The sequence below is a fragment of the Xiphophorus couchianus genome, chromosome 1 (assembly GCF_001444195.1).
Source record: "Xiphophorus couchianus chromosome 1, X_couchianus-1.0, whole genome shotgun sequence".
Taxonomy (NCBI): domain Eukaryota; kingdom Metazoa; phylum Chordata; class Actinopteri; order Cyprinodontiformes; family Poeciliidae; genus Xiphophorus; species Xiphophorus couchianus.
This window is the reverse complement of record NC_040228.1, coordinates 15,425,028-15,443,401: the sequence shown is the minus strand read 5'-3', so window position 1 is coordinate 15,443,401 and position 18,374 is coordinate 15,425,028. Positions and strand designations below refer to the sequence as shown.

The following is an 18,374-nucleotide window of genomic DNA, read 5'->3' as shown; positions in this document are numbered from 1 at the left end:
AAGCCCCTTACATTTCTTTCATTCTGCTGCTACAGGATTAGCCGTGGACTACTTCAATGAGCGCCTTTACTGGGCTGATGCTAAACTCTCGGTCATCGGCAGCGTTCGCCTGGATGGCTCAGACCCGGTCATCGCCGTGTCTGGCATCAAAAACCGTTGAGTTGTGCCTCTGAGTAAACCCAGAAAACATAACGCTGCCACATTGGTTCATTGCCTGAATGCTTTTCTCCTATTTTTATCTTATTTTCAGACCTACTCCACCCTTTCAGCATTGATATCTTTGAGGACTACATCTACGGTGTCACTTACATGAACAACTTTGTCTTCCGGGTCAACAAGTTCGGCAAAGGCCCGATGGAAAACCTTACAACAGGCATCAACCACGCCACTGACATAGTCCTGTACCACCGTTACAAGCAGCCAGACAGTGAGTGGGGAATCATCTTTAAGCCATAATTTGCGCTTTTACAGACACTGAAGTCTCGTACTTAGTGTATAATTTATTTCTGCACCAGTACCTAACCCATGCGACAAGAAAAAGTGTGAGTGGCTGTGTCTTCTGAGCCCCAGCGGGCCCGTTTGCACCTGCCCCAACAACTACGTCGCTGACAATGGTACTTGCGTGGAGAGACCGAGCCCCACTTCGTCATCTTTCAGTAAGTCCAAGCATACATATCACTCACATTAAGTTGCATCTCACCTATGGGTTAAAAAAAGGGTTTTAAATGCTGCATTATAAATTATGCTTCCACCCTCCTGTCCTCTCTCTGCAGCTCCTCCATCAGAGCCCTGCAGCATCCAGTGTCTGAACGGCGGGAGCTGCTTCTTCAATGCCTATCAGGTGCAGAAGTGTCGCTGCCAGCCCAGCTACGTTGGAGCGCGATGTGAGATCAACCAGTGCAGGGACTACTGCAAGAACGGAGGCACCTGCACCTCTTCCCATACAGGTAGACTCATTTGGTGTAAGGATTTCCAGCCAGACATAAATATACATGCATGTATCTATGTTGAGACATAAACTATTTCCATCCAGGCCAGATGAACCAAAAAAAAAAAAAGTTAAATGCGCTAACAGTTAATTGAGATTTGTCCATGTTTTTTTAAAGCAGAACAATCATTGTATGGACTGCGATTGCCTTTAGAGCAGGTAGTGATGACTTTATTTCTGGAACATTTAGTTTGTGCATCTTTTGTTTTCTCAAGACATCTGAAAAACGTATTTACAGCCAAGATTTGTTGTAAATAAAACACCAATCGTCTCTTTATTATTTGTTTTCTTATTTGAAATCAACAATCTTAACTTAATTTAGAATCTGTTTGACATAAAAATCACAAATGATTTTATATGTAATTAATACAGATAATAAATTCAGGTAGTAAAGTTTATTTCTTGGAGATCTCCAACTCTTCAAGCAGTTGTAGTGAATTAGTTCGACATGTATAGAAGACTAGAATATGATTTTTTTTCCACTTATATTTCCAACACTTACTGCGTTTCATTTATTGTTCTGTGTCATAAACTCACTCACTTTGAGCGAAAACTGAAATAAAAATTGAGACGAGAATGAAATTGGTGATTGTAATTGTACTTTTTTCACGGCGGGGGGGGGGATTATCTTGAAACTCCTGTTTAACAACTGAAATGGTTTTGCAGGCACACCGACTTGTAGATGTCCTAAAGGCTTCACAGGGCCGAACTGCAACCTCCACACTTGCCAGGATTACTGCCTGAATGGTGGCAGCTGCTTGGTCAGCATGGGCAACCAGCCAACCTGCAGCTGTAAACCCGAGTACCAAGGAGACCAGTGCCAGTACAGTAAGTGGCAGCACTTCCAGATAGCTTTAAATTCTCTCTAAGGCATCGAAGTTGTAGATAGTTTGTGCAAGGGGCCAGTATGATCTCCTTACTACCTGATTTAGTGTCACTTTTTAAATAAAGAAATAAATAATATTTAATATAAGGTTTAAGTTAATTTTATGTGCAGCAGAAAATACATTGAAACATATTGAAAATTACACTCAAAAGTGTGACAGATAACTGATTACTTTTCAGTTCTCTTTTGAGAGGCGTCCTTCTAAACGAGTAGAGAAACTGTTTTCCACAGTTTCTGTGCTCTGGTGTTTAGACATTTCAGTTTGCCTACATTGCAAAACCTACAGCAAAAAAAAAAAAAAAAAAAAAAAAATCAGATCTGTTGAATGTCAATATTTACATAAACTGAGCTGGTTTAAAGTTGCAGTGTGTGGTTTATTCTTCTCACCATGCCATCTTTCTTTCCTCAGGTAAATGCGAAGGCTTCTGTCAAAACGGTGGAACCTGCTTGCAGACCTCCAACGGGACCAAACTGTGTCAGTGCTCCACCCAGTTCACGGGACACCAGTGTGAGCTCGACAAGTGTCAGTTCTGTGGAGACGGCAAGTGTTTCACGCAGCGCACCGGGGAAATCGCCTGCAAGTAAGGAAACTGAGGAGACAGAAGTCTAGAAAGACAAAAAAAAATCTTAACTTTACACACAAATTTTAAGCCTTCATTTCTGCTCTTACTTTTAAAAATTGTTTAAGTAAATGAGCTTTAAGCTGAACTCTCTCTCCATGTGTCTATGTAGCTGCACCAATGGTCAGACCCACTCCACCTGCTACAGTTGTTTGGACTACTGCGCTCACGGCCAGTGTTCATTCGACACCCGCACTCAGCTTCCCACATGCAGGTAAGATCTGTATCCACTCCCCCAAACCTGTGACAACTCCTCCTCTTCTGTTTGTCTGACTCACTGGTTGTTATCAGGTGTCATTCTGGATGGTCAGGCTACAGATGTGACGTTGCATCTTCCTCTGTGGATTCTTCTGATGTCACCGGTGGCGGTAAGTCGATAAATGCCTTGTGCTAACAAAGGCCGCCCTTTGGTATCTTTGGCTCACGCTGTTTGCTCCTCACAGTTTCCGCCTCCGTTGTGATTCCAATCCTCTTACTACTGCTGCTGGCGCTGCTGGTTGTTGGCGCCATCTTATGGTACAAGCGGAGAATGCGTGGGTGAGTACTGAATTAAAAAAAAGAAAAAGTTTTTTTTGGGGGGACTCGACTTCCATTTTTCATCCTTTTCTCCCCAGCTTCTCTTTCTGTGTTACATTCTGATAACAGCATCTATCTCCTGTCTCCCAGGTTTCTGTCCTCGGGCAAATCTCGCTCTCAGTGCTCGCGGTAACTTGATAAGGCTAAATAATTCCCCCGTAGCTTCTCCTTCTTTCGATATACAGTCAGAGTGGCTTTGCTTTTCTTTTTTTGTCTGTTTTATTTCCCTATTCTTTAAGTCGATATGTATTTGCTTGCCATTTCCTGTTTGCCTCCTAACCGCCCCTGTGAGGGATTCCCCATCAGCAGCAGCATGGGGAACTGAACCTTTACACCTTTTCGCCATCTCCATAACTTTTCATGTTGTGTTTAAGTGTGTAAATGTCGGTCTTTATGTGCTTGCAAGAATACTCTTCAGCTGTGAATTTATTTTATTTTTTTTAAAACTGTTCAGAAGCTGCTGAATATTTGCAACGTCCAGCATTCTCTGCAGAAGACATGCTGCTGTATACTTGATCGTTTTAATCAAATGGCCTTTTTTTTAAATTAGATAAAAAGGCTCATTTGACCTTAAATGATTGTCTTGTTTGATTTAATTTATTAGACTTGTCTCCCTTTTGACTTGCGTTTTCTCCCAAAGAGCTGCAGATGTTATACTTTTGAATAAAGACGATTGGTGACGCCGTTTCTCACTCTGCAGTGCAAAAGGATTCCAGCATCACCGGATGACAAACGGAGCCATGAATGTTGAGATCGGGAACCCGGCCTATAAGATCTACGAAGGAGATCCTGATGACGACGCCGGGGAGCTGCTAGATTCAGACTTCACTTTGGACCCAGATAAGGTAATGATGAAAACCCCTTTGGAGAAATCATTGAAGTTAGATAACCTACAGGTGCACCTCCATACACCAGAATATTTTGGAAAATATTTTTAATATAAAAAGTTCTGAATTAAGCACTCTAAATCTTGCCGTCTGTTTTGTATAACAAGCTGAGCAACCTTGTAATCTCGTGTGCTCGGCAGCCCACCAACTTCACCAACCCTGTGTACGCCACCCTGTACATGGGCGCCCACAACAGCCGCAACTCTCTGGCCAGCACGGACGAAAAGAAGGAGCTTCTGTCCCAAACCGACGAGGACATGAATGACCCGCTGGCGTAGAGCTCAGCCGGGATTGATCTCTGCCGACGTCGCCCCGCCTCCTCCGACCCAGAGCTGAGCCAGCAAGCTCCCTCTTTTTTTCTCTCTCTCTCTCTTTCTCATCATATGCCTTTACCAGCTGAAAAGAAAAGCAACAAAGGAGAAAAACAACCGCAAGAACTCTGTACAAAATGTATAAAAATGAAGGACTACTTTTTTAAGTGATTGCAGTATTATATTTTGTTCCTTGACATAGAAAAAACAAACAAACAAAAAAAAACGGTGAGGGAAAACAAACCATTTTATAGACGTTTTATCAGTTCTTTTTAATTTTGTTCACTTCCTCTTTACATATAGCCACTACCTCTGTGCAAATGTAAAAGATGGAGAGAGACACGGCTGTGGAGCAGATGTCATGTTTTTATTTAGTTTTTTTGGGGGTGGGGGTGGGTATGAATTGTACTGGGGGGGGAGAGGGGAAGCAGGGGAGTATCGTTCCATCCTGGGGGAAGAAGTTGCCAAGTGTTTAGTTGCTCAGAAGAGTAATGTCAGTGCTCGCCACGAATGCTTCCTGGATGCTTTCCACTTTAGTTGTGCATGTTTAGTTTGCTGCCGGAAGGAGACTGACAGAGGAATGCACACAGAGGACTCAGCAGCTTCATTCAAGTGATTGTCATTTATCTCCTTGCACAGACTAAAGTTATATATATATATATATATAAATCTATATTTCCATATATATATATATGAGTCTATTAAGTGTCTTGAAAATATTACCCAGGAATACAAACAAACAGTAACAAATAGCAGTCTGTACTTTTTAACATTTTATTTTTAAAGTCCTTGTGTAATCTTTGTCAGCAGCAATGAATGATTCAGTTGCAGTTTCTTGAGCGTTTAACGAGGATGATTGTAAGTCCACATTCCTGGATTTAACAAAAAAAAAAAAATCCGGGAATGGATATATGTGGCCTTGGGTTTGTTTTATTATTTTTATTTTTTAGATATCTGTGGGACATGATGGGAGCAGTGACACTTCTCCACATAGTTTATTTTAGAGGGGGGAAAAAAAAGAGGCAAAATTGTCTGAATTCACTGAAAACAAGCAGAGGTTGCATTTTAGGTTTTTTTTCCGTTCCTTGTCTTTTGATTGTACATTTTCAGGAAAGGCCAGGGAGACCGAGTGATGGTACGACATGTGTGAGATTGAACTCTGTTTTTAAATTTTTTTTTTAGGTTTAACTGTAATTTAGCTAAATGCTCGACGAGCATCCATTCCAAGTATTGAGACTGATTCGTTCCTGATGAGCGGTTTTTAAAAAAAATTTTTTATTGTTTTGCTTTGCTGCTAACCTTCTGTTTGACTCAGTGTTGCACACTGTGCTGCTTTTTAAAACCGTCAGCCATACCTGCCATATCACACTGTGTGGTGCTCAAACGCAACACACACACACACTGAGGAATGTCTGGCTTTACCCTTCACTTGTTAACAGTATTCATCACCCTTTTAAGTTTTAACATTCTGTTCAAAAAGACTCATGTAAATTAGATCAATCATGTCTTGGTTGGAGGATTTCTTTGGTAGCAAAAAGCCCACAGGTTTGTGGATCTGATTGGTTTTTTTTTATATATATATAAGAAATTAAATGGATTTTTCTAGTAGAAATGTACAACGGCCCTGTCTGTCATTTGGAGAGAAATGGAGGAAGAGTATCTTAGTTGATCCCAAGAAATAAAACACAAAGATGTAGAAATTGTTTGTTTGAATGTTGCTTCATCAAAGAAAGGAAGCCAAAAACGTTTTTCCATGACCCTGCAGTCTGATGAAGGTTCTTATTCAACATGTTTATTAAACAGAAAGTGTCACCTTTCAGGCACTTGATGATCCCAGAAATCATTTTTTCTCTACAAAGAACATTCCTTGATTAATTTTTTTTTTAAATTTACATTGATAAAACCTTTCTTGTAAAAAATAGTGTCTCATACTATTTTAAGCCAAAGTATGTAGTGTAAGAACAAATCATTTGCCATGACTTAAACAAGAGCTTAGAAACACACACGCACTGATGCATCTTAGTAAATTAGAATATCACAAAAGCGCTAATTAATTTCAGGAATTCAATTTAAATCCGTGCAAAAACACAAGCAAATTTTTTCTGTGTGTTTATTCTGTTTCTTGGAAAATCTGAAGAATTAAAGTGACTCAATAGAATATGCAAACATAAAGCTACAGATATAGAAACCGTTTCTACAGTCGTGACGATCAACCTGAAAGAGTCTCCGATATACAGACTGCTGTATCCCAGCAAAATAAGTTGAATGAAAGGAAAATAATTTGGACAATCAGGTCCACAGGCATCAGAGATTGTCACTGGTTTCTAGAAGATTCCGAATCAAAGCTCATGGTAGAGTTTGGGTCGGCGCTTCAAGAGAAACCACAAACAGACGATTCCAGAGCCCGAGTTACGTGAGGTCCAGGTTAAAGATTTCAAAGGTGGTGGTGATTCTTAGAGTTGCGCCGTCTGCTGCTCAAGTCCAAAGTCCGTGTGGCCATCTATCAGGATATTTTAGAGCATACCGGGCATACAGCGTTTCATTAACACCGGGTTTAAAAACCTGACTTTGCTAACCCTCCTGCCCTAAACTGCAAGAGAACCACAAAGTATGGCCAAGAGGCCAAACGGCAGAACCAATCATGCAGAAGAGCTGAAGGCATTAAAGCAGGCTGCATTTCATTAACACCTCAGCTGAGCCACAGGCTGATTCTCTCCATGCCAAGCTACTAAACACTGAGTTCATATCCTGTACACATTCCTACATTAAAAATCCTTTCTTGCTGGTCAAATATTCTGATTTTCCAAGAAACTGCATTTGGATTTCTTTAGCTGCAAGCCACAATCAGCAAACCAAACAGAAATAAACTGAAATGTAACTCAATCAATCTATGAATTTCACATTTTTAATTGACATATTGAAATAAACTAGATTTTGATCATATTCTAATTTATTGAGATGCATCTTACAGCCAACATCTTCCACATCGTGTGTACATCTGGAGACCTCCTGGCAAATAAGTCACTTTCAAAATGCCACCCAAAGTGTGACAGGAAGTGTTGTCAAGATACAAGTAACATTCAATTGTTTTTTCTTTTTACAGTTGCTTGGATAAGCCAAACCCTAGCCCCTCAGCCCCCAAGTATAACTTATGTCAGATTATTTTACTTGAAGGGTAAATATTAGAAATCACTTTCTAGGTGTTGATAAAGCCTGATTTTCAGCTTACATAGGCTGCAGGTAATAGCACAAGGCTGAAATACAAAAAAGTACAATCTTCACCAAATGAAGTAAATTATGGCTGACATACAACAATAACACTGTTTACACAAAAGGCACTTCTTAAGAAAGATATGATTGGAGACATTTTGGTTGGACTAGCTTCATCTAGAAGAACCAGGAAAAGTTTTCCTCTTGAGTATGATCGACACAAACATTCCTCGACATGGAGCCTCGACTGAACATGACGGGAAAGACTTGGCAAAACTCTAATAAATAGTCCACTAGAGTCCGATTATGACATGTCGTTTTGGAGGATTGTTCTGCAAATGTCTTTGAGGCAGACTGAGCCGGTTGGCGATGTTTTCGGATCGCCTCCCGGTCTCACTCCTGCAGTCGAGTAAGGACATGGGTTCTGGAGACTAGTCTCACCTTTGCCGCAGTCAAAGGTTTGAACTGGTCTGACCTTCAGCGCCGGCACAGCAGGGAGGGTTGGAGGAGAAGCATCCTCATTGTGCTTGGTTAATGATACTTGCCTGCTGAAAGTGGTTGCTAAGGAGGACCTCCATAAATAAATAAATTATTCAGCCAAAACAAAAGCTCTGCCCCGTTCCTCCCTTTTCAGTCCTTTTTTTTGTGATTTTCAACCTCAGAGGTTGAGAGGGACCACTGGGACACAGGGACAAGTGTTATAAAGGGAAGGGGAAGTATAAGTGGCAGGTAAGTAGTTTAGGGTCTCTTCCAACCGCTCCGGATCAAGGCATCGACTCTCAGGAAGGGCTGGTTTCGGAGATCTGTGAGTAGGTGAGGAAAGAGGGGTGAGAGACAGGGAGGAGACGCACACGTTAGACGACTTGGAGGTCAACCCTAAAAAAGGTTCACTTCTGAGTTTTCAAGCAACAAATGCAAAAAGACGAACTCAGTTTCCATTTTATTGAATTAACCTGAGCAACTGTTTGTTCTCTGAGTTCAGCTAAGCCTATTTTTGTATAATCCTATAGAAAGCCATCCTTCATAATCATCATGAAGGTGAAATAACTGTTACTTTAATGATTAGAGAATTATTAGCTGCTACGCTCATTTCGCTCAGGTGTTTTTAATAAAATGGCAGCTGAGTCTTTACATCATCAAAGTTCAGCAGAGTACACACACAGTGCCTTGCAAAAGCATTCTTACCCCTTTTTTGCAATCTCAACCACAAATTTCTATGTACTGAGACATGAAAATAAATCAAGTGGAATAGCATTGATACATGCTTTTCAAAAAGTGTTTAAATCCCAGCAGAACGATGCTGCCATATTTTACAGTTGCTCTCATCCTGTCTTTTGCTAATTTTAAGAGGTTTTTGTCCAATAATTACTTAACTCCATCCCACCTGTCCAATAAAATCTGGAATCTAATAAGTTACACAACTCTGTAAAGAGCGCACATACAGCTGAACATCAATATTAGCATTAGATACAGGCTGAGTGAGAGGAGATAACAAGTGGATGTAGAAGACTTCATTCACTTCCTATTTTCTGCTATTCACTCAGACAGAAAAAGATCCATTAATAAGTAAATCAAAATGTTACTTCTTGTTTTCTCATTCAGCTCGTCTTTAGTGCAAAGGGGCACAGTTGACAGTGTTGACATTTTCAAAGTATGAAACTATTGGTTACATTTTTACTCAGCCTGGAGTTTAACATTAGGATTTAATTAAAAAAAGGAAAAAGAAAAGGATGTTTCCACTAGGACTTCCTTTAAGAAAAAATTCACAGTCCAGCAAGTCTGAGGCATACGATGGAGTATGAAAGCTAGTCTGAGACTATTTTCTTTTTTCAAATTATGAGAATGAAGTCATAACATGATGAGAAAATAGTCATAATATTAGCAGAAGAAAGACATAATGTTACCAGAAGATATTTGTAAAATAAGAAAATAGTTTAATGAGAAAAAAGCTTTGATAGAGTTATCAAAATCTGTCCTGACTAGCTCAGAAAGTCCATGTGGTTCTTTCTTTAAAATGTGCAAACAACCATCTCTTTCAAAGTCCTGCTTCCAATTATGACTTCATGACATTACAAAAGATGAAGTATTTCCTCATTTTTAAAATCGATACCAAAATAGAAACGTTGAGCGTTAAAATGCTCAACATTTGTCATTTTAACGCAGTAGCTACTTTTCCCGACAAGGCTTCATTAAATTATAACTCTATTCTTGCATTATTACAACTTTATGCTGGAAATATCACTTTATTCTCATAATATTATTCAATTCAGCTTATTAATATAATGGCAATGGACAAAAGCAAATAATGACTTTATTATCATAATATGACTTTAAGAGAATGTTTTTTTTTATTATTATGAGAATAGTCTGGCCCTAAATGCTCCTCTGTCATACAGTCACGACCAGGAGTTAGAAAACATGATTTCAAGAACCTCAACACTAGCCTTCACAACACTGTTGTATAAATAGATCAGACTGCATGAAAGTGGACTATATCACTTCAGTCACTGCTGAAAGCAATTGGTTTCTCTAGTGTTTTTTGAGGGGCATCAAGGTAAAGGGGGGCTGAGTGCAAATGTACGCCACACTTTGTGGTTGTCAAATGGCCAAATGTGGAAAAGTTCAAGGGGTATGAATACTTTTGTGAGGCACGACACCCAAATGAGAGCATAAACGATCCAACAGTAGATGAAAGATTCCCATAACCTTGAATTTCGTCTATATAACAAAAGACAAATTCAAGGCTTTGGGGATGCAGAAAGAGCAACACTTTAATGCTAAAAATGCACTGCTTACATTACAGTGATCAACAAGCTTTTTAGTTGGTCAACTAACTTAGAAAACAACGTTTAGGCCAATAGTCGTTTTTAACAAAAACTGTGTTATTAAATGAATGTGCATTTCTACTTCCCCATGCCTGCTGACCAAACAGCTGTTGAGCACGCTGCAGAGGACAGTTAGCAAAGACACACATGGCGGACATGGTAACACCAGACGACATGCAACACATTTTAGAGAGGGATGAGGATGATCTTCAGGCGATATTTAAACTTCACCTCTGATGGGAGAAAAAGTCAGATTTTATGAGTCAGTGAAAGTTAGGGCATATCATGTCCCGTTTATGCACCATTACCTGGCTTCAGCATTAGCTGTCTTTTTTTTTTTGTCCTGTGGTAAAATACATTTTAGTGCTGCAAAGCTGTTTTTTGTTTGTCTGAGGCACTAGCTGAAGCAGCTGACATCATTTGTAGCAGCACACAGGAGGCCTGAGGGCCAAGCGAGCCAGGTTTCAAGCCAGGCTACCTTCCTTACCCGCTCTTTAGGAGTGGGAAATACTGTCATTAATCTTCTTTTCAGCTGGAGGGAGGGTGGAATAAACAGCAGCGGTTGAAGAGGCGAGGGGGAAAAAAGTCATACCTTAGCCAGAAAACCAAACACCAAACAAGTTAGTCTCACTGGATAAAACTGCCGTTTTTAGCCAAACCTCTTTATATTCAGGATTACATGAAAGAGCCTTATAGAGCAATATATGCCATGCATGCTGTATAAATGCTTATTTGCATTATTGATTGTAACGTAAGTGTGTCAACATGTTTTTTTTTGTTCGTATTGTTTTTAGACACAAAAAACAAATAATTGTAAGAAATAAAAAAAACATGTCGACATTTTTTTGCAGCTGCTTTTCTCAAATTCCAACCCAAGAGGTTTGGCTGCTTCCTATCACCAAACGCCTGATAGAAGCCATCTTGAAAGAAAAAAACAAAACTCAAGCAACCAAAAGAAGACGGCCCAAGTTAGTTAATAAGGTTGTTGTTGTTGTTCTTGGAGGTGGGGTGAGGGGACAGGGATCATGCTTCATGCACAGTGGGGTTAAGAGTCATACGGGGAGACACCTGGACAACCTTGGCATTAGAGAGAGGGAGGGCTAGCAGTTGGCGTCGTCGCAGAGGTTGGCTTCACAGAAGAACCGTGAGCCGCGTTTAGCAGTGCGGGCCGTGAAGGGCACGCTCTTCAGTACTGGGGGAGGAGGGGCGGGAGGAGGAAGAGAAGAACATGAGACACTGACACTGCTTTTGCCCTGGGGAACAAAACTGACTTCATATTATGTAGAAAACTAGTAAACCTGCAACAAAATGAAATCGACATACTGGAAATCTGTTGCTTTAAAAAACAAAGCCTTTTACTCTAGGAGAGCAAAATGAGAAAATAAATCTCAGATTTTAGTTGGGCTGGTCCTTATTGTGCTCAATAGGCATGGGCTGGTGTGAAATTCTCACAGTATGAAAGTTTTGCAAACAAAAAGAATACCACAGCATGGCCGTATTAAAGGTAAAGGTAAAGGTTTAATCAAAAATGTGTGAAGCGACTCGACTGCTTTTATTTCAAACTGAAAAGCAACAATAATTTCTACTGTTGCTAAAATATTATTGGTTTTTAAAAACTTGAATATCTAGAATATTTCCAGTTCTTTGGACTTAAAATATAACTAGTCAAATTTTTATTTTATAAGCAAAACAAGGTTTTTCTGTTTTAAAGGTTTGTCCTGCTGATTCCAGTTTAACCAATATCTTTTTTCCCTAAGGACTTTGAAACAAAATTTTCAAATGTGCTGCAGGATTCTTTGATAGAAGAAATTAATTTGAACCCAACAACAACAAAAAAGATGCAATTACAAAACATTCTTTTTTAAACATCACATTATATGTCCCTGACTTTTACCAGATTTGAATTGAACAAAAATGTATTTATTGAAAAGGGGAAATGTGTCTTATCGATCACCAATCAGGGTGAATCATGCTGAAATTGGTAGATTATTCCTGACCAATCAACTAGTGGCTCTTTAAGGAAAAGTGTAGATGACAACTGACCATCAGTGCACAGAAACAATAAGGTGGTAGGGGGATGACCTATTCACTATATGCTTCATGAAACTGCAGAAAACTCAGATGACTATCACTTTCTCTGGCATGTAATAACAATTGATTATAACCATAGCAACAGTTTAGTGGTTTTCAAATCCTTTTTAAACTTTTAAAACTCCGCTTTACATCAATTAGCGGTAACCGGCCCATGCCTACTGCCCAGTGATTAAAAGCTGTTACTGACATTGTAAAAGTTAATATTGATGCAACATTTATATTATTGACATCTTGGAGCGTGATTATGGGTTACAACAAAAATATCACTGAGCGTACACCGATGCTGCAGAAGCAGGGGGGGGTTAAAGACTTTAAGACTTTGGCACCAAATTGCCCATCTGACAGAAAAACACTGTAGTGCCATAAATTTCCCAGCTGGCCGAACGCCTGGCTATGAAACAGCCAGTAACTGTTGCTACGCGCTGCTGTGCTCCAGATGTGCTGGTGTCTGCAGTATGTAGCACAAGGTGCACTTCAAAGGAGCTGAGCAGTCGATGACCACAGTCATCCTCAGCCTGGGAACACCGGCGCGGCTGCTGACGCCCACGTGGGGCCCTTTAATGGTTCTTTCTGGCCCACCTGTGATGATGTCCTCGATGGTGCCGTCCTTGCCCTCGTACACCGGTCGATGGTCTTTGGCTTGCCGCTTCCGCAGCTCTGCGATCAGCTCCTGCTGCTGGTGCCTCTTCTTTTGCGCCTGGACCTGCATCAGCAGAGAGGATTTGTGCTTTTCTGACTGTCTTTGTTTTAGCACAGGGTAAACTTTGCAGAAGATTCGTTCAGCTGAGCTTAGACTGTACCTTGGGGTCATGCTGTTTAGCCTCCTGAGCCAGTAACTTTTCTCTCATTGCTTCCTCTTGTTTTTTCTTCAGTTCATTTTCTTCCACAGCATCCTGTTGAGATGGGAAAATATGGGGGAGAGGGAGGAATTAACTACAACTCAAATAAATCCAAGTCAACAGATTTCTGTGGCCCGTTTTAGCACAAGTTCAGAATTCCAACATAAACAGGGAAGTCATGCGTCGCATATCTTTGTGAAACAAAACCTAAATAATTGCAGAAACTGTACTCGGTTGAAAACATTTCTCCTTGTAATTAAAATGGAACATTTTCTCCTTTTTTATGATTTTTTTTTAACGCAATCACCTTTTGTTTTCACATTTATTAACTCAACAACCCAATTACCACAACAACACACTAATGAGGAGTTTGGAAAAAAAAAACTACAAATTAAAAAAAGCTAAAATCCACTTTGTGCATCTAATAACCTGAGAAAGCTGGCTGTGAGCATCACAAGATCACAAACACAACATAATCTGTCCTGCCATGTGTTTGTGGGCAGAGAACAGCAATTTGGACCAATCAGTGGCCCACACATGCAGCCATTGGTGGGGGAAAACATTCAGCAGTCACAAATTACTCAAAGGACATGATCTATGCTAAATGCATTATGCCAACCAACCATCATAAAACTTTAAATGTGCAGCAAAAATATTAATATTTCTTCAAATAACTAAAGTAAAAACTAAGTGATAAATGTTTTTTAAATTTTTATAAATATAAAAAATCCAAGTGTGGTGTGTATTATTAAAAATAAAATGCCTTCAAGAGTCATCTCATTAGTAAACAGTGAACTATCTGTAAATTAATCTGTTGAGGCCTAAGGAGGACATTCATGAACAAATTGCATCATAAAGGCAAATGAACAAACCAGGGAGGTCAGGATGAAGCTTTGAAGATTAAAGCAGTTTAGTTTATGAATTAAAAAGAATAAAACTTTGAGCGCTCTTCAGTCCATGGTCAGGAAGTGAAAATAATCTGATACAACTGTAAATCATCTAAGTACGCTAACAGGCTGTGCAAACAGAGCATTAACCAGAGAAGAGGCCAAGAGGTGACTCTGGAGGAGCTGTAGAGATTTGCAGATACTGGAGAGTAGCAGGAAAAAAAAGCCACTGTTGAAGGAAAGCTAGCGGACGTGCCGTTTAAAGTTGGCCACATGCCACGAAGAGGACGCAGAAAGCAGATCAAAGAACAAGCTCTGCTCATGCATGGAGGAACACTAACACTGCAAATCACATTGAACCAAGCACCGCCATTGTTACACATTGGGGGTGTAACAATGGGTGGTGGCATCATTTTGCTGTTGGCATATATTTGTATTAAGATCCAAGAATCGTAATACAAATATATGCCAAACTTTTCCTGATTTTAATTAGTAAAATATTTTCACTTCACAATTATGTGCGTCTTCATGATGGTCAATACAAAATCCCAGTAAAATAAAGTTCAGGGGAGTGAATACTTATGCTAGGTACTTTATTTACAAGCTTGTCCCTTTTAAACATCATTTATGGAGGACAGTGTGGGACAAAATCCAAAGTTTTTATAAAACATTAAATAAATTTGATTGATTAAATTTCCACTATATTGTGGTTTTTGTATTCATCAACATCTTTAAACACGACAACATTATTTCCAGGGTTCTGGTTTAGCATCGTTTATCCCAACGAAATTTTGGATTGTTGTCAAGGTTACCTTGTGTGTCCCTCAGTAAGGACAAACCCAATAAATCTGGACTTACTGTCCAACTCTCTACATGAACTCAAACAGACACTTGTGTCCTTAAATCTGTATCTTGTACATTTCCTTAAGCAGATCCCATAAATCCAGTCTGAGAACAATCCCAGGATGTGTGCTGTGTGGCGGGGCCTGGGCGCGGCTGTCCGGGGTAAAAGCTCAGAGGTGGGGTGGGGGGCCAGTCTAAACACCACAGCTGCAACTCTAAAGTCAGCCCCAGCTGGTCTTTCCTGTTATTTGCCTTCAGACTACACGCCACGTCCTGTGGCACAAAGAGGCGGCCAAACTTCGCTCCTCTCTGCTCAGAGGCGGAGCTTAAAACAAACCAGGGAACTTCCCAGAAGAAGACCGCGGCATGTCAGCACACAGAGGCGAGGAGAGGTCGCCGGGCTCACCTTGTAGGCCTTGATGAAGCGCACAAACACGGGGAAGAACACTGAGGGCGGAGTCGTCTTGGCGCTCTCTCCAAAGTAGCTCACCACACTGTTGAAGGCTTCCTAGAATCGACAGGAATGAGAGTGGAAGCGCAATTTGTAAACACTGTTGAGTCAGGAGCAAACAGTGGTTATGTGCGAGACGTCAGAGAGCTGAAAGTGTGTTTTGTTTTCCCCCCCAGCATCTCTTTGGATACTTAGTGTGAGCTTTAGAATCAGTACCTCTGCCGTCTTGGAGTCCCGCTGCAGCTTGTCCAGCTGCGGATCGCTGGCCTGGACAAAACCTTTCAGCACCGGATGGTCATGGAGACTGCATTCCCTTCGGATCAGCTCCATGCCTTTGCCCAGCTCTCGAACGTCAAGCAACACGTTTTCCAGAGACACTGCACACAGTTTGAACGGGTCAGCAACTTTAAAGCCTCATCGACTAAAAACTCTGTAAAGGTTTGGAGCTTACTCACCCGCCGCAGCTTTATCCACAAAGTGCAGTTCATTGTAGAAGTTGGCCAGTTCTGGGTACTTCTCCTTCACAATGAGAGCGATGTAGTGGAGCAGAGTCATTTTCCTGTCTGTGGACTTTGTGTCCAACAGCTGCACAGCAAACAATATATAGAATGCATCATCAGCATAAAAACAAAAAATACAAAGCAATGTGCTGTTGGCTGGATTTTGCTTATTTAAAACTCACCAGATCAAGACTTTGTAGCTTAAAGCCATAAACACTCCCACGTTTACTGCTGTTCATGTAGTTTCCCAAAGCTAAGATGATCTAAAAGACAAACAGAATTATAAGTTTTTGTTACCCAATCAAACAAACACAAACCGCACAAAAGCCGCTACAGAAACCCTCGCCAACCTCTAGCATCCTCTTCAGCTTTGGCGAGGATTTCACCGAGCCAGACGCAGCGATGATGGCGTTGAGCTGCGGGGTGAGCATGCCAATGCTGTCTGCAAAGTTCCCGACAAAGGTGATGATGTTCATCCTCTGGGTGAGCCGCTCGATTTTGCTGAACAGCAACATGAAGCGGTCCTCCTCGGCCAGCTGGTCCAGAGGACGGCGCTCGCGCTCGTACTGACGGAGCACCTTCACCTCCACCTCGGTGGGCAGGAAGCGCATCAGGCACTCCACAAAGTCCACAGGCAGAGCCTTGAGGTCAAACCTGTAAAATAGAACACTCATTTGTACCTTGTCCAGTGGGTAACCATTTTGTTTTGTTCAGCTTATTGGAGATGCGTACTTCTCAATTGCTTTGCAGATCTCCTCTGTGGTCTTGTTGGCTTTTCGCAGCGTGATGGCCAGGTTTTTAGACCGATTGGCGTCAAGCAGAGTGACTTTGTTTACCGCCTTCTGAGAGACTTTACTCTTTGTGCAAGAAAGATCCACAACAGGACCCTGGGCTCTCGTCTTAAACAACTCCTCGAACTTCTCCAGATCCAGCTCCTGCATGAGAAATACGTCATGCCTTCTGATTCTAAACAGATACGGAAAACCCATTTCAAGCCTCCATACTGAATGTAACTAAACCATTTTCCCCTCAGAAGTTAAAAAGCATAAAGAGGACAAAATGTGCTACAGAAAATTAAGGAATGACAGAATTATTTCCATTCATCACACAGTATACTTACTACATTGTTGAATTTCAGTGCTTTAGTCACTTTCACATATACTTAAAAACAATCATCTAGGGAAGAAGACTGCTTCTACAAACACTGCAGTTAAAGAACTTGATACTCAGGCAGTCATCGAGTTCCACCGTGGTACCATGACAGGATGCCACATGTGCAATAAATTCATTGTTGACATTTCATCAGTAGTAGACACTCCACTACAAACTGTTAGCCATAATACAACAAGGTGGAAACATTTGTAAACGTAAAACTGACAGAGTGGGGTCAGCACATGCTGAGGTGAACAGACTGTAGAAGTCACCCACTTTCTGCAAAGTAAACAGCAACAGGCCTCCAAACATCATGTGGCCTTCAGCAGCATAGTGCGTACAGAAAATTTGATCCAATGGGTTTCTTTGGCAGAGTGGCTGCATCGAACAAGTGTAACACAAAGCTGGACTTTACTTCTCCCTTAGATTCAAGTGACTTTCAGTTTCTCATTTGACTGTTTGACTCTAAACTGTGCTTTTTTTCTGTAAGATAATCTGAGGTTCTAATAGCTTTTACGCAGCAGTCCCAACTTTATTTTACAACGGGTTTAATAATGATTTAGCTCAGAGGAACCTGAATTTTAGCCACTCATCCAGATTTACATTACCACAACAGATATTGAGCAGGATGATAAGGAAGATGTTTTTTTTTGTTTTTAAATCAACTGATCTGTAACTGTTTCTACTGCCTCCAAAAACATTTTAAACCAGAATGTTTTAAAAAAAGAAACCCAACAAGTAACAGAAGACTTCTCTTCTGGATGTACCTCCAGCACACGCTCATCATCGATCTCGTTGAAGACGGTGCCGTTGATCTGATTGGGCTTTAGGGCCGTCCAGTTAAATACAGGCAGACGGAACTTCGTCTTGATTGGCTTCTTGATTCTGATAGCTGTGGGGGGGATTTTAAACACACAAATGATGTTAAATTAGGCTGAAAATTGTTAGAACCATCCAAAACAAAGAACATCACATTGATCTCACCTGACAGACCCAGGGACATGATGACAGAGGGAGAAGCATCTGGCAATGGTGGCGCAAGTGGAGGAGGAGGAGGAGGCGGTGGAACTGGAACAGCTGTGATTAATGCAGAAACTAACATTAGAACAGTATGAGCTATATTTCCACTGATGTAACTTTTCTATTCAGTGCAAAATATTTCTTTTACTCCTAAATCAAACATGGTCTAATAATGTAGAGAACTGAAAATACAGGAAACTGTTTTTTTTTGTTTCACATTTCCTGGCTGGGTCAGCTGCACAGTGCTGTGACCTGTCACTTTGCTCTGGCATGAAAGAGCGTAGA

The 18,374-nt window shown here is 40.8% G+C and overlaps 2 protein-coding genes across 8 annotated transcripts in view; one reads left to right on the top strand and one right to left on the bottom strand.

Moving 5' to 3' along the window:
- Nucleotides 1–5,164, top strand: part of lrp1ab (low density lipoprotein receptor-related protein 1Ab) — a 94,409-nt gene extending 89,245 nt beyond the window's left edge. The window contains exons 79-90 of one of the 2 annotated variants that reach the window (XM_028015730.1): nucleotides 36–155; nucleotides 251–427; nucleotides 516–656; nucleotides 774–947; nucleotides 1,655–1,816; nucleotides 2,284–2,455; nucleotides 2,607–2,708; nucleotides 2,786–2,862; nucleotides 2,938–3,031; nucleotides 3,161–3,199; nucleotides 3,771–3,915; nucleotides 4,098–5,164. In XM_028015730.1, coding sequence (XP_027871531.1) covers nucleotides 36–155; nucleotides 251–427; nucleotides 516–656; nucleotides 774–947; nucleotides 1,655–1,816; nucleotides 2,284–2,455; nucleotides 2,607–2,708; nucleotides 2,786–2,862; nucleotides 2,938–3,031; nucleotides 3,161–3,199; nucleotides 3,771–3,915; nucleotides 4,098–4,235 — 1,541 coding nt within the window. In that variant the 3' untranslated portion in view covers nucleotides 4,236–5,164. The remainder of the gene's footprint in view (nucleotides 1–35; nucleotides 156–250; nucleotides 428–515; nucleotides 657–773; nucleotides 948–1,654; nucleotides 1,817–2,283; nucleotides 2,456–2,606; nucleotides 2,709–2,785; nucleotides 2,863–2,937; nucleotides 3,032–3,160; nucleotides 3,200–3,770; nucleotides 3,916–4,097) is intronic. The other variant, XM_028015738.1, reaches the window with a different exon arrangement.
- Nucleotides 5,165–5,534: 370 nt separating this feature from the next.
- fmnl3 (formin-like 3) overlaps nucleotides 5,535–18,374 on the bottom strand; it is a 39,380-nt gene continuing 26,540 nt past the window's right edge. For 2 of the 6 annotated variants that reach the window (XM_028015751.1, XM_028015798.1), the window contains 12 exons: nucleotides 18,054–18,146; nucleotides 17,837–17,961; nucleotides 16,650–16,852; nucleotides 16,268–16,571; nucleotides 16,100–16,180; nucleotides 15,873–16,002; nucleotides 15,634–15,794; nucleotides 15,373–15,474; nucleotides 13,198–13,290; nucleotides 12,977–13,100; nucleotides 10,791–10,895; nucleotides 5,535–8,281 (listed from right to left, as the gene is read on the bottom strand). In XM_028015751.1, coding sequence (XP_027871552.1) covers nucleotides 10,798–10,895; nucleotides 12,977–13,100; nucleotides 13,198–13,290; nucleotides 15,373–15,474; nucleotides 15,634–15,794; nucleotides 15,873–16,002; nucleotides 16,100–16,180; nucleotides 16,268–16,571; nucleotides 16,650–16,852; nucleotides 17,837–17,961; nucleotides 18,054–18,146 — 1,514 coding nt within the window. In that variant the 3' untranslated portion in view covers nucleotides 5,535–8,281; nucleotides 10,791–10,797. Of the gene's footprint in view, nucleotides 8,282–10,790; nucleotides 10,896–11,371; nucleotides 11,496–12,976; nucleotides 13,101–13,197; nucleotides 13,291–15,372; nucleotides 15,475–15,633; nucleotides 15,795–15,872; nucleotides 16,003–16,099; nucleotides 16,181–16,267; nucleotides 16,572–16,649; nucleotides 16,853–17,836; nucleotides 17,962–18,053; nucleotides 18,147–18,374 lie in introns of all 6 variants that reach the window. The other 4 variants (XM_028015771.1, XM_028015760.1, XM_028015790.1 and 1 more) reach the window with 4 other exon arrangements.